Source organism: Brachyhypopomus gauderio, chromosome 10 (genome assembly GCF_052324685.1).
Source record: "Brachyhypopomus gauderio isolate BG-103 chromosome 10, BGAUD_0.2, whole genome shotgun sequence".
Lineage (NCBI taxonomy): Eukaryota > Metazoa > Chordata > Actinopteri > Gymnotiformes > Hypopomidae > Brachyhypopomus > Brachyhypopomus gauderio.
The window spans coordinates 13,703,606-13,718,935 of record NC_135220.1 but is presented as its reverse complement, the minus strand read 5'-3'; the positions used below and the strand labels follow the sequence as shown (position 1 = coordinate 13,718,935).

The window sequence follows — 15,330 nt, the reverse complement described above, 5'->3', positions numbered from 1 at the left end:
GGAAACACTTTGTAAAATAATAATGTTCCGAACATTTAATTGAAGTACGTGTATGTGTTTGTTTATTTGTTTAAACAATTAGCTATTAATTGCTTGTAAATAAATCTTAATTTTGACTATTAGTTGTAGTCATCCCTGTAGCTGTAGGTGCAGTTGTGATATTGATATTATGGTATGGCACAAAGTGACTGATGCTCTAGTGCACATTTCTCGAAATTAATTTATAACACATTCTTTCATAGACATGGAAGACAATAATAAAGTGTTTAAAAGCTTATTGTTATTGACTGTTTTGCTATCATGAAAAAGGTGTGTGCTAATGTGTTTATGTGTGTGTGTTTGTGTGTGTGTGTGTGTGTCTGTCTGCCAGAAGCATAAATGGGGTTAACTGTGGATTGAAAATGTACAGGCAGTTCTATTCAATTAAGAGGTGATGGTTTAGTCTTGCTTGTGGCGAATAACAAACATTCTCATCTTCTTATGAGAAATGATGCTGTAGTTTGCTGTAATTTAAGTAGGCTACAGGGCAAGATGGTGACCTGGTGATGAACACGTTTGCCTCACGTTTGCCTTTCAAGTCCCTTTCTGAGTGGAGTTTCCATGTTCTCCGTCTCTGCGTGGGTTTCCTCTTGAGTGTTTGGATTCCTCCAACAGTCCAATACATGGAGGGTGTGTGTGTGTGTGTGTGTGTGTGTGTGTGTGTGTGTGTGTATGTTTGTATGTCTGTATGCCCAGTGGTGGATGGGGCTCTGTCCTGGTGTTGTTCTCTCTCTCCTCCCCGTACCTGCTTCACTCCCCCAGGGGGCTGAGGTTTCCGGATGAGAGTCCGCTGTGCGCAGTTGGCTGCTGCTTCTTGCTGGTGTGTGACTGGATGTAAGAGATTGTGGCTGTGTTAATTGTGGAGCGATCGTGGGTATACTGAAATGCTCTATAGGCTATAAATGTAACATCCGTATTTATGAAACGTAAATTTCATATCAAGTATAGGAAAGACTAAACACAACAGCTTCATACAGACTGTATGGCCTATAGAATGATTTTGACATATCAGCCCGATGTATTAACTACTAAAAGTTACATGTGTCCAACTATCATACAGCCAAAGCTCATTTACGTCCATTTTATTTACTTTAATTAGACTATTAATCAAATTCAAAACATTAATTAAAATTAGACCATAAATCAAAAATTCCAAAGATTTCCAGTTGGTTTCTGTCCCTTATAACCGTTCTTCACATTATCTATTACATCACGTACGTGCCCCGAGTCACATTTCCCTCAATAACAAACCCACAGTACGCGCTCGTCTCGTATCGATTTCTCACGAACGACTACCTTGGTCTGTTCGCTGCACCGTCGAGCGGACTGGGTGAAAGTGGAACGAGACGTCGGAGCGCATCGATACGAGGACAAACGGTAAAACACTCGCTACTCTCTCATCTATACGGTACCGTAACTGCTCACTTCGTGTCTGTCCTTCTCGAAAAGGTGTCACGGCTCTCGTTCGTATGAAGCAATCAAAGTTAACGCTCCTAACTTATTATTCCAGTCGCTTTTTACGAGTTCACGTAACTTTCCCCCCCGGACCGTCCTCAGCTACGTTAGCGGAGCCTCGTTAACGGACGTTTACTCACAAACACCGGTTAGTCGTCGCCACAGACGTGTTTGTTTGTTTGTTTGTTTGTAATCCCACCGTAACATGTTTACACCTCGCCGCTAATCTGTGACCTGTGTGATTAGGGGTCTCTTGTTAACCTGGTCGAGGAGGTGCCGTTCAGTTTTGTCTTTGGGGTGTGACTGCTTGGACGAAACTGACTAACGTTTTATAGCAGTGGTTCTCAAACTTTTTAGACAAAGTACCACCAACTGTCAAACGAAAAACCTCCACGTACCACCTACTACCCCCCCCCCCCCCCCCCCCCAAAAAAAAAAAAAAAAAAGAAAAAGCTGTTTGGCAAGTTTAAGTTGTTGACGGGGGGGGGCGGGGGGCGAATGTAAATTGTTACCGGGAGGATGTAAAATAGACACGAATTAAGTATTAGGCTATATCACGATGGTTGGCGCCAGAGCGAACTAGTAACTCATTGAATCATAGATGTGGATCAGAGGTAAATAAACTAGATTTTTTTTTGTCGACGTGAGAAATCGGATGTGTGGCGTGTGAAGACGGTCAAATGCGTGTGTCTCACGCATTTGGCAACCCTGCTCATTACACACATATGTTATAATGTAGTTCTCCTGTAGTTCGTGTTGGTAGTGGTTGGTACAGCACAAAAATTCTTCGTGCGACATGCCCTCATACGCATATCGCACGTAAACGAGCAAGTTGTCTAAATCTGCGACATCTAGGGATTCATCTAACTGCAGTGAGAAGCATTTACTCATTTTAATTCTCTCGGTCAATGTTTGTCTGACGTTGTCCACCATTTCATCAATTCTGCGAGTGACCGTGTCGTTTGAAAGATGCACCAGGTCGAACTGTTTAGCGACATTTTCTCCGCACATAATACGAGTAATCCCTTTTAGTTTCTGAATTTCAGGACTTGTCATAATTCTGTTTTAATAAAAAAAAATGTGTTGTGTAAAAAAAAAAAAAACCTCAAAGCATCTTTTATTTTCCGAGTTCATCTGGCGTACCACCGCGGGGTGCTTTGCGTACCACCAGTGGTACGCGTACCACAGTTTGAGAACCACTGTTTTATAGTAACATCGCCTCTTGTGCCGTGACTTTATGGGGAGATGAAGAGGGGGGGTCTGTGCACACGTTGTGTTTTAACACGTTGTGTATAATTAGGTCTGTTTTTAAAACGTTTTATTCTTTGGTTTGGCTGTTTTTGTTTATATGTACGAAACTGGGCTGCCTCTAGTAATTTTGGATCAGAAGGGAATTAGATTGCATATTGAAATACTATTTACGGCAACAGCTTGTAATGTCACTTGCTCATTCATCAAATCGTTGGGCAGATACAGATACACACACTGTGTCATGAACCCGCGGGGAGGTGATGCTTTATTCCGCACTAGACGTGCCTGCTGGATCATGGCATTCATTCGCTACTGGTTGGTTTTGTCCAGCAGTAGCATCCCTGAAAGAAATTGGCCACACTCCTTTATATTACTTTCACCGATTTTTCTTAATAAAAAAATTGCTTTAAACGGTCCCAGTGTTTGTACGAATATTGTAGCAAAAGAGAAAAATCCCATAATAATCCACTAACCAGCAATACATAATTTCTGTTTTAGAGATGTGCAGTCTAGCCTCTAGCTCATAGTGTGTCACTGACATTGCATCAACTGTAATCATTTTTGTATGTTTCACATACAGCCTCTTGGATTTTGTGCAGTGAAACATAGCCTATAGGATTTCTTGTATTATGAAATAATTTTTGTAAGAACCTTTAGGATTATAGCTATTACCCTAAAATTATAGTATGTATAGTAGTATGTAATCTGTCTAACTAAGTTAATTAATGCATTTATACTTGTTATACTTGAAGGAACAAAATAATGTTTCTGATAAGTGTAGTTTAGTGTAGTGGTAGTCTAATAACTGATAATGACTGCTTTTCAGTCTAGGCTAATTACAGCAGAGCTTTCTAGGTAATGATCAAATGCTGATCACTCTGGCCAGTTTTTAATCTGAGCTCTGAAGCAGCACCTCCAGTAAAATGACCTGTGGGCACAGAATTTCTGTATCTCCCTTTTGACATGAGCAACAAAAACAATGCAACAGAAACACAGGCAACCCCTTAAGATCTCAGTCTTTCTCACGCCTGTCCAATTGCAGCGCCTCAAACCCCACGGCTGCTTGCTTACGTCTAAAAGGTGCCTGGTTGTCGGCGCACGCAGCCGTTACCATAGTTTCCTCCTCGCCACCTCCTGTGTGTGATGATGATGTCAGCGAGCATGCGGCCCGCCCCTCTTTCTCTTCCCCCCCGAGCTCAGACTGGCTCTCCCCTCTCTGACTCACTGACAGCACAGAAGCAGCTCTCCTCTCCTCTCCTCTCCTCCGCTCTCTTATCGGGGTTCTCTCTCCCGCCTCGCCACACAGGACCCTACGTGACGACCAGGTAGGCAGGTCTGGTGCGGGACTCCACGGGTGGGCCGGCCGGGACCCCCTCCGTCTTCTTTTGGGACTTTCCTGCAGCTTCTGTTTGGCGGGAGGGCCAACTGTTCGTGGCTGGGGCTTCAGTTTGGGAAACTGAGACAGCTCTGCTTTGCCGGGGAGCTGCGCGTTGTGAGCGAGGCTCCTGTATGTCTCCTGGCAGAGAAGCGCGGACGCAGGTTCAGTCAGTTCGGTTCTTCCGTGCGCGTGCCTGAGGTCGTATCGCTGTGATCGTGTTGGGTTGGGGAAGAGAGGAATGGCAGATGGTTCAATCTGGGGGCGTTCTGGGCAAACTCAATACTGTGTGTGATTGATGTTTGCTCTTATCAGCGGTTTAGGTTGGAGATAGTGATGCGGGGATCAATAGTAATTGTTGTTCTGATTTTCAGAGTGGTTTTGCACATTTCGTTACCAGCAGCTTTGAAATGTATTGTGCTGCATATCCACAGCAGTGCATCCATGGCCATTAATGTCAAACTTATGATTGTATAGTATGGATATCAGATATGTTTGGCTCCAGGTGTCAAAGCAGATTAGAAGGTTTTAATGGGCTGTTCTGTGTTACTTTTTTGTATTCTACAAAGGGATATTATTATGACATTTAAGCTTTGGTCTTTAAGCCGATATACCTTTGCTTAGAAAATGGCTTTTGCCTTTGGGCTGTGTTTTAAATCACATGCTCTACCTGTTCTGCCTCTAACTGGGACCCTGGAACACTGAAACACCTTCAGGAGAAGATCAGGCCGTAGGGTCAATAGTTTTTAGTGGATGGTCTTACCATCGTAATGAATCATAAGACTACAATGAGTCTGTGTGTTTTTATGTTTTTAACTCCTGCCGTGTGCTGTATTGATTATGGAAGTTTATTAATGCCTGTCTTGTTTTTATGCTTCTCTCAGGCCTTCTTATGCATTTTTTTTTGTTTTTAATTCAGATGATGACACACCAGCCTGGCCTTTCTGTTCCTGCTTTGTGCGCATGTGAGACGCTGGATATGATGAAGGCTGTTTGGCCATTGTCTAGCCAGGTCCTTTGTTTATCTGAAATATAGGCTAGTAAAGTAGTAATTTGCTATTGTCAGTCATGTATGCACTGTTTCAAAGATCAGTTACATGCTTACTCTACTTTAATTACAATAAATGCAAAGTAATAAATAGATTTTCATACTTTTAAAAAACATAATTAGTGTTTTAATAAAAGCTTGGCAGTTTTGAAACATTGGTGGTGTTTCATATTTGTTTGAAAAAGACCATGCAGATCCATTTGGTTACAATGTTCCTATGACTAGTTATCCAGTGCTGTGATGTAGACTGTGTTGCTCGGCCTTATCTCATAAAGTACACAGTGATGATGCTTTTCTGTTGACTCACTGGCTTCCTGCATGTGAAGGAGAGAGAGGCTGGTGCCACCTTGGCTCATGTAGAGAGCCTGGTGTTGGTCTGCTCTCCCTTCTCCATCCATATCTGGAACATGGAGGCTCCACCCACGCCCACCGCCACCCCCACCTCTTCTCCATGATCTCCGGCTACACCGCTCGGTTCTGATGGCTGGACCTGGCGGACGGTGGAGCACGCGGGCGGGAAGTTCAGCTGTTCCCACTTCCCAAGTGAATTCCAGGAAGAAAAGCGAAACAGGTGTTTGCTTGTTTGCAAATAAATCCCTGGTTACCCAATTACTAGTAAAAGGTTAACTTCTTGAGCTTCTGATTTACTTTTGGAGGCGACTGTCCTCACACATCGGAACTCTCCGAACGTCCCCGTTAGCCCCCCACCATGACCCCCCCCCAACTGTGTATGAATGGAGTAGGGAACCCCTCATCACACACTGACGGGTTTACTGAGGTGTTTACACTGTGATGGATCGACGCTGCAGGGAAAATGACTCATTTTAAGCGCAGAGGCCGCAGGGTCTGGCATATCATTAGTCTTCCTTCAGCACCGGCCTGCGTGGGCCTGGGACCCCCCGGCCCATCACGCATCACAGATCTACAGGGGTGTGGGGCACAGGGGGCTGTTGGGATACGTTATCAATTTCAGGGACAGACTAACCGCGATGAACGTGGCCATCTCTGCTTCTGCTTACTGGGCCGCTGTGTTCTGAGGGTTCTGCTTTGGGTCTGGCTCCAGAGTTCTGCTGTGCCAAGCTTTTGTCCTTGCGTGTGTGTTTGCACCAGAACGTTCCTAAAGGCACTCGCGTGCCCATGCGGGTCGGTGTGGATGAATTGCGTTGCGCTGCGTTGGGGCCGTTGGGCCGTCGGACTGCGTTTGCGTCATGGCCGCCAGAGCAGCGAGGGTCTGAGGTGGCTCGCCAGCGTTACCGTTATCTCCCCACGGTGAAGAAGGATTGTTCCATTGATCAGCCCTTGGCATGAGGCACAGAGCCCTGGTCTGAACATCTGCCAGCCCCCTCCAGCTCATCCTCTCGCTCGTCTGTTTGTCTTGTCTGGTCTCTGGATCCGCATTGGTGCTGTTGGTCTTCCTCTTTATTTGTTCAGTGCTGCAATCTGCATGGCGTCTGCTTTTTTGTTGTTTTTTTAAACCGAATGTGGGGTGTTTTTGTCCTGCGCTCAGGACGTCTGAAGATGCCTTTTCGTCTGTTTCTCCTGTTTCCCCGCGCGAGCGTTTTTGAGCAAGGCTACAGATCTGGATGTAGCAGCAGGGCTGTCACACTCAACCTGCAGCTATTAAAAACTAGAATGCAATCCCATCAGCCCCTCTGTCCCTCCCTGCCTGCAGTGGTGTGACTGACAGGGCCGAGCAGGCAGCCCCGTGCGCACTAAACACTCCGTTTCACTCTTTACCTCCGTCTTTGTCCCCAGTTCATCATTCGCATTGTGGTGAAGAGCAGTATAGTGTGACACGTGGCAGTTGGCACGTTCGCCATCCACTCCCTCCCTACCTCCTTCACTCCCTCCCTCACTCCTACCCTCGCTCCCTCCCTCACTCCCTCCCTCCCTCCCACCCTCGCTCCCTCACTCTCTCCCACCCTCGCTCCCTCACTCCCTCCCACCCTCACTCCCTCACTCCCACCCTCGCTCCCTCACTCCCACCCTCGCTCCCTCACTCCCACCCTCGCTCCCTCACTCACTCCCTCCCTACCTCCCTACCACCCTCGCTCCCTCACTCCCTCCCACCCTCGCTCCCTCACTCCCTCACTCCCACCCTCACTCCCTCACTCCCACCCTCGCTCCCTCGCTCCCTCACTCACTCCCTCCCTACCTCCCTACCACCCTCACTCCCTCCCTACATCCCTCACTCCCTCACTACCACCCTCACTCCCTCATTACCAACCTCATTCCCTCACTCCCTCCCTCCCTCACTACCTCCCTCACTCCCTCACTACCACCCTTACTCCCTCACTACCACCCTCATTCCCTCACTCCCTCCCTCACTCCCTCCCTCACTCCCTCCCTCACTCCCTCCCTCACTACCTCCCTTACTCCCTCACTACCACCCTCATTCCCTCACTACCTCCCTTACTCCCTCACTACCACCCTCATTCCCTCACTCCCTCCCTCACTCCCTCCCTCACTCCCTCCCTCACACCCTCCCTACCTCTGTGGGCTGTGATGGGGGCTGTGATGGGAGCTGTGATGGGAGCTGTGATGGGGGGCTGTGATGGGAGCTGTGATGGGGGGCTGTGATGGGGGGCTGTGATGGGAGCTGTAATGGGGGCTGTGATGGGAGCTGTGATGGGGGCTGTGATTGGGGGGCTGTGATATGGGGGGCTGTGATATGGGGGCTGTGATGGGAGCTGTAATGGGGGGCTGTGATGGGGGCTGTGATGGGGGCTGTGATTGGGGGGCTGTGATGGGAGCTGTGATGGGAGCTGTGATGGGGGCTGATATGGGGGGCTGTGATATGGGGGGCTGTGATGGGGAGCTGTGATGGGAGCTGTGATGGGAGCTGTGATGGGGGCTGTGATGGGAGCTGTGATGGGAGCTGTGATGGGGGCTGTGATGGGGGGCTGTGATGGGAGCTGTGATGGGGGCTGTGATGGGGGGCTGTGATGGGGGGGCTGTGATGGGAGCTGTGATGGGGGCTGTGATGGGGGCTGTGATGGGGGCTGTGATGGGGGCTGTGATGGGAGCTGTGGGGGGGGCTGTGATGGGGAGCTGTGATGGGAGCTGTGATGGGAGCTGTGATGGGGGGGCTGTGATGGGGGCTGTGATGGGGGCTGTGATGGGAGCTGTGGGGGGGGCTGTGATGGGGAGCTGTGATGGGAGCTGTGATGGGGGCTGTGATGGGGGCTGTGATGGGGGCTGTGATGGGGGCTGTGATGGAGCTGTGGGGGGGGCTGTGATGGGGAGCTGTGATGGGAGCTGTGATGGGAGCTGTGATGGGGGCTGTGATGGGAGCTGTGATGGGAGCTGTCCCGCTGTCTCTCACCCCTTCTTCTCTTGTGTGCCGTTTTCATTCCCCCTCTATGTATTTTTCATGAAGGACAAGTGGCAGGATGGGGGATGCCATCCGGTGCGCTGTAGAAACCGCTCCACAGCTCTCTCCCCATCACCCCCCCCCCCCCCCCCCCCCATCACCCCCCCCAATCACTCACAGCTGCAACTACAGCGAGCCGCACTCACGAGGCCACCCCCCCCCTCATCTCTTCGTCCTTCCTGTGATTGTGTCTCTGCAGGTTCTGACATAAGCCCGACACCTGCGTCTGTGATATGTGCCACCTGACCTCAGAGGACTGAGAAGCTGCACATTCTACTGCTCCCTTCTCTCTCTCTCTCTCTCTCTCTCTCTCATACACACACACTCAGTCTTTCATGCACTCTCTCTCACTCTCACTTTCTTTCTCTCTCTCCCCTCTCTCTCTGTTTCTTTTTCCCCTGGTGGTAACAGAAACTGTTGAACACGTCCACCAGCGTACACATGGTCAGTCTTCACCTGGCGAAGAAAACGCCCGGACGTGCCACTGTCTCACCTCGCTGAGGGAGAGTCCAGAGGAGGAGGAGGAGGAAGTGACCCCAAGGGCGGACTGGGACTCGGTTGACGTTCGACTCGACACAGAAGGGGAGGGCAGAAGCAGACACGCCCCCTAGCCGAGCAGGGAGCAACGGTTGAGAGGCGTGCCGTACGAAGCTCGGGCAGGGTCCGTGCTGTGAGAGGAGTCGGCCGTAGCTAACCCGCCACACCGCCCCGCTCACAGCGCGTGGCTTTGTGCCCACCTTCCCAGAGAGGAAGAGAGAGAGAGAGGGAGAGAGAGAGACGAACTGAGAGAGACAGATATGGGGGTCCTGGTGTGCGGCGTGCTTATGCTGGCTGTCATCTGTCAAAGCCACAGCATGAGTCCACAGGCCAGGAGCAAACGGTAAGAGATCTTGTGTTTCCTCTTTCTCAGTAGCCTGCAACAGATGAAACTATGTTCTTTGGTTCACTTTTTCTGGACTTTTGTAACAGCAGCTACCAAAGCTATTTGTTAAATATTTTTGCCTAGTAAATCGCAGTTCAACAGAACTCAACGATCCAAGCTCCAGTGTATGTGATGTGTTCTGTTAGCCCAGCACGCTGCCTGGTCATGTGTGCTGGTTCAGCCCACTGTCCTGCTGTTTAGGTATCAGGAGACACCTTGGTCTGACCCCAACGACTGCTCCCAGCCCAGACAACCCCTCGTCATGTCCAACCCCTACAACTTCTCCGTGGACATCCGCATGCCAGGGGTCCTTCCCACAGCAGTAAGCAGCCTTGCATGGATGGTTCTTCTCTTGATTAAAAACAGAAACGTTACATGTGTGAGAAATCAGTCTGCACGGAAAAGATTTTCAAAGGAGAAAAGTCACTCTGTTGAAAAATGTTGTGTGTTGTTTCCACACTTGTGTTAAAAGGTTCAAGGTCCAAGTTCTGGAGAAAGTTCATGCCAGAAAGCTCACGGTGGCTTTGCACTGGTCACGCTAGTGCTCTGGCCTGCTGGACTGGTGGCTCGGGGGTGGAGGTGGGGGGGTGGAGGTGAGGGTGGAGGTGGAGGTGGAGGTGAGGGTGGAGGTGGAGGTGGAGGTGAGGGTGGGGGTGGAGGTGGGGGTGGAGGTGGAGGTGAGGGTGGGGGTGGGGGTGGAGGTGGGGGGTGGGGGGTGGAGGTGGAGGTGAGGGTGGGGGTGGAGGTGGAGGTGAGGGTGGAGGTGGAGGTGAGGTGAGGGTGGGGGTGGAGGTGAGGGTGGAGGTGGAGGTGGAGGTGAGGGTGGAGGTGGAGGTGAGGGTGGGGGTGGAGGTGGGGGTGGAGGTGAGGGTGGGGGTGGAGGTGAGGGTGGAGGTGGGGGTGGGGGTGGAGGTGAGGGTGGGGGTGGGGGTGGAGGTGGAGGTGGAGGTGGGGACGGGTCGGGTCGGCACGGAGGACGAAAACGTCCTGACCATCTTGCCTGGTTCACAGATTCCCTCCACAAATAAACGGTGAGGCAGGACTTTGGGATGGTGTGGAATGCGGGACAGGACGTGCGCAGGACCGGGAGGGGGGGGGTGTTGGGGGGGGGGGGGGGGGGGGGGCGCTTTAGCTGAGCAGTGGGCAGCAGTGTTGCTATTATTATTCCCAGCGCTGCTCTGTGAGTCATCGCCAGTGATTCATCGCAGGTTCTGGCTGATAACTCGGCCATGCAGGGAGGGAGGGAGGGAGGGAGGGGGAGAGGAGAGATAGAGAGAGAGAGAGAGAGAGAGAGAGAGAGAGAGAGAGGGGGGGGGAGGGTGCCGTGGATATCGTAGAGGAAACAAGACTTCAGCCTGAGTGGTCGGCTTCATTTATATTGAGCTATTGATCAGCCGGGCTCGGACTGCGTCCTGCTCACGAGGGCGTTGCTCTGTGAAAAGCCTGTGGTCGCTTCCCGCACGACCCGTGTCGGGTTTCGGACTTGAGGTTTTAGTTCCCGTGACTGCATCACAGGCCGGTGGCCTTCAAGACCAATTTGAAGGTGGGAATTCTGCCGGCCTGCGTACCGCTGGGCCCGGGCATTACAGAACCGGATCGCTCATGTTGTTTGTCGTAAGAGATCCCCAGCAGACCAGGCCAGAAGAAGAAGTCCTCCTCTCCTGCTGGCCTTCACTTACTTCACTTCATCCTGTATTAGTGCATTAGTTCACTGTTGCCATAGCAGAGTGGAAGGCTCCGCCCCTTTGCAAATTGATTCAATCATGTTCCCCCGTAGCAGGAAATCAGAAGGATAGATGACAGCTAGAAGCCACCAGCCAGAACCAAGCAATTACGGCATTTCACCGCAAACGACTTGCTGTCATGTTTGTTAATAATATGTCACCGTACGGCTGTTTTCGGGGAGCGCCATTTTCTCCCCCTTAAACACACGCACCGGCACGTTGACACACACCTTCGAGCGCCGTCAGGAGTCGTACCTGGTGTGAGGTTGAAAAAGTTATTTTGGGAGCTGCACGTTGACTTATCTGAATGAGCTAGCAATGAAGAGGTGTGAGAGAGAGAGAGAGAGAGAGAGAGAGAGAGAGAGAGAGAGAGAGAGAGAGAGAGAGAGAGAGAGAGAGAGAGAGAGAGAGAGAGAGAGAGAGAGAGAGAGAGAGAGAGAGAGGAGAGAGAGAGAGAGAGAGAGAGAGAGAGAGAGAGAGAGAGAGAGAGAGAGAGAGAGAGAGAGAGAAGAGAGAGAGAGAGAGAGAGAGAGAGAGAGAGAGATGCTCTGATATTGTTGGAGAGCAAACAAAGAGAGAAAGTGAGAGGGAGATCATAAACAGAGAGAGGAGAATAAAACTCTCCCGGGTCTAGGCAGCGTCTGGCCTGTCACCTCCGTTATTGGATTAAGTGCGTAGTCTTGGCGCCTTGCTGAAATACAGTCCGCTTGTGGCATGTTATGCAAGCCGGGTCAGGGGAGCGGGTTCTGGAGGCACTGCCCGCCTGCATCATGTCACCAGCCTTCACTTGGCCTGCGTGCTGCATTAGAGATACAGCACAGAGCCCAGAGCCTGCTGGTGGCCCATGCCAGTCCTGCCGGGCCCATGACCGTCCTGCCGGACCCATGCAGATGTGGGGGATGAGGGGGGGGGGGGGGCACGCTGTGAAATAAACATGTTCGAGTGCAGAAAAACCACCATGTGTCCCGTACCGTCAGGGTTGAAGCTCGGTGTCACCGTCACGCCTGCGTCCACGGGGCGAAGGTTCTGTGGTGGCCCGTGCACTCGTGAAAGGTGCGGTGTGATGATGTGGCATCGTTGTTGTTTTTGCAGTCTGATTCCTACTACTGCGTGTCCGTTCCAGTGCCCACGTCGAGGGAGGCATATATAGGTGAGTGACATACCAGCTGCCTTTTTAAATGAATTCTGTATGAAACATGCAAACTAAAAACGTAGCGACTTAAGACAGAGGCAGTTCCATGGAGGGTTTGTGTGATGATGATTTAATGTATTTCTAACAGAGTTCTCCAGGATATGTTGGTATTTCAGTGTCTCACTTGACACTTGATCGTTGAAATGTCACGATCTTCATTTAGAAGAAAAAGCATTGTACAGTGTTCATCCGCAAACGTGTAATCTCCTGGTGAAGCAGCTCTGTAGAATAAGCACCAGCCCATCTCCATATATTGTGCTTCAAAATGAGATTCTGGTTGCTCTTGGCAACGCTCTTCTCAATATACCCCACTGCGCCTTCCCTGTTGCGCGTGTTTGCGCGGTTCAGCGGGGCCACTGAATTCCCATGGTGCCGTGCTGACCCCTAACCGCACGGGTAACTATGGCTTTTCTCCCGCCGCACGCGCTCCGGTTCGCACGGTGTGTTTGTCCAGGCCAGACAGTACCGCCTGTCCTCCCGGAGCTCTCCAGCCCTGCTGAATCCGATTGGACAGGCTGTGGTGTAGAGGAGGCGGAAATCACACACACACACACACACACACACCCCTTCTCTCTCAGCACCTCTGACTGCGATGGCCGAGCTCGCCCTTAAAGGGCCTCCCCTGGAACTCGCCACCTTCCAGCCTAGAGTGGTCAGCGTGATGGATGGGGTCGCAGCCTCCGTTAAAACCACCTCGTCCTCAAAATAGAAAACACAGCGTAAACTTTCAGGGTGTTTGAGATTATTAGTTTAAACGGAAGCTGTCCAATGTGGACATGCTTGGCAGGCCCAGGACGCTGAACTGTAGTGTCTGACGCAAGATTAGGAATGAAAGAATATCTGTGAGTTTATGCATTAGAATGTCTGGATTTGAGGTAATTAATATTTATACATGACGGCCTGTTTTAGACATAGTCCGCCCAGCAAACCAGCTGTGTCATTGTGCTCCTGTGGACTGCACTGTACCTCATATACATATTAACGCAGCATAATCACTGTGAACTGCTTTTCATTTTAATTAACATTTTAATTAAATTAAAACGTTTTTGTAGCTTATTTAGTTAATATAGTTTATGGAAATGTTATTTGGGTAATTTTATTACAATTTGGTAAGATTTCGTAAGATTCTATTCAGCTAATCAAGTCACTTTTGTTGGAAGGTGTTGTACAGACTGAAATGATCTTAAAGCATTTGTCATAAACCCCCCTGCTCCATGTACAACCCTCAAACGTGCTTTCCTTGGGTCACGTGCCCTCACCCTTGTACTTGGATATATACGCCTTGTGTTTGTGTCTTGTCTCTATGGAGTAGACATCGTCTGTCACCATCAGACAGACGTGAGCGGGCATCGTTTGGTCGTGCCTGTCCTCGCTCCACTCTTCCCAGAAACCCTTCAGGAGCCGGTCGCCACCTCCGTCACGTGTAGTCAGCAATATGCAGCTTGTGTGATGGAATCGAATGACATTGCATGCGGATGGAGGCAGCGAGCTACAACCCAAGCACAGTAACGTGCATTACTCCACCCGCAAGCCTCCTGTTTCTGCTTAGCTTTGAGGAAACTCCCACCAGCTTATATTCATATTTTTTGCTTTGAAAGCAAAATCGCGCCTGGTGCTTTTGCAACGGCATTAATGTCGGTGCACTTGGCCAGACTGCTAAGCAGTTATGTGCGGTACATTCTGCAATTAACAAATTCCAGTTGTAGCAGTCGTAGTATGTGTACAGTAATAATGTGTGTAGTGCTTCCAATAATGATGCCCCATGCGGTTTAAAGCAGCCCACCTTTATGCCTTGAATATACAGCACTTTAATGTACTTCAGAAGAATAGAACATGACTGCTGAACGTTTGGGTTTAATGTTGTGCAGAATGGAATAAACGTCAGCCCTCAACCTGAGGGGCGTTTGTGCAAAAGCTCTGTTGTTGTGCTGTGATTCCCTAGATGTTCAGGCACTTATCGCCCTTATCAAATCAGAGGTGCATTCTGGGTGCTGTGTTGGGCTCGGCTGCTGAGTGGATTCCAGCACTGTGACTGTGGCCCTGTGATCCAGAAAGCCAATCAGAGGCTCTTCACAGGCACATGAGCCTGCACTAAGGTTGCTCAGTGAGGCGACTAAATAGAGCATTGATATTAGCCAACGGAGGCAGCCAGTCACACAGATGGCCCTGCTCTGCTTTCTGCCATGCCTGTGTGTGTGTCGTGTGTGTGTGTGTGTGTGTGTGAGAGAGAGAGTGTGTGTTTTGTAAGGAGTTTTTACAAGTAATTACTCTATCATCTCTGGATAACCCTCTGTAGTGTTCTAGGCAGGAACTAAGATCTTGCTACAGAGCCATGATTAATATCAGAGACTTTTTTCTACTTCATTTCCTGTGGCTCTTGCCAAGAACTGAGTGATGATGCGTGTGTGTTGTGTGTAGAGAGAGAGGGAGAGAAAGAGACAAAGAAAGACAGGCAGACAGACATGCAGACAGACAGACAGACAGAGAGGGAGAGAGAGAGAGAGGGAGAGAGAGAGAGAGAGACACGCACGCACACACACACACGCACGCACGCACGCACACACACTTGAAACTGCTGTTGACTATGCACAGAGATTGGCAACAAGACCAGGAAGTCTCTAACCCTGTGTGTTTTTTTAACAGGGAGGCTGATTTGGGATCGCAGCCCATGTCAAATATCTCTCAGCGTTCCCAGTATCTCACTGCAGTCCTGCTTGGTGGGACCGTGTGTGTTGATGCTCTGTGTAGGAGTTGATTCTGCTCAATTCTAACGATTGTGGATGGAGTGTCACCCACTGCTCCTTTCATATTACAGAGGTCCCATGAGGCACTTGGTCCAGATCGATTGAAAATGCATTAAATATTAAAAACCCGAAAAACCGTTTTGCCGAATGTCGTTTGAGCTAAAAGGCCACTCTGCTCCTACCAAGAGCTCGGCAAGCAGGGGCCAG

At 50.1% G+C, this 15,330-nt stretch overlaps 1 protein-coding gene across 8 annotated transcripts in view; it reads left to right on the top strand.

The window, feature by feature from the left end:
- The first annotated feature begins 1,274 nt into the window (after nucleotides 1-1,274).
- pam (peptidylglycine alpha-amidating monooxygenase) overlaps nucleotides 1,275-15,330 on the top strand; it is a 45,823-nt gene continuing 31,767 nt past the window's right edge. For 2 of the 8 annotated variants that reach the window (XM_077019680.1, XM_077019672.1), the window contains exons 1-4: nucleotides 1,275-1,416; nucleotides 8,741-9,421; nucleotides 9,665-9,785; nucleotides 12,280-12,337. In XM_077019680.1, coding sequence (XP_076875795.1) covers nucleotides 9,339-9,421; nucleotides 9,665-9,785; nucleotides 12,280-12,337 — 262 coding nt within the window. In that variant the 5' untranslated portion in view covers nucleotides 1,275-1,416; nucleotides 8,741-9,338. The other 6 variants (XM_077019676.1, XM_077019679.1, XM_077019675.1 and 3 more) reach the window with 6 other exon arrangements.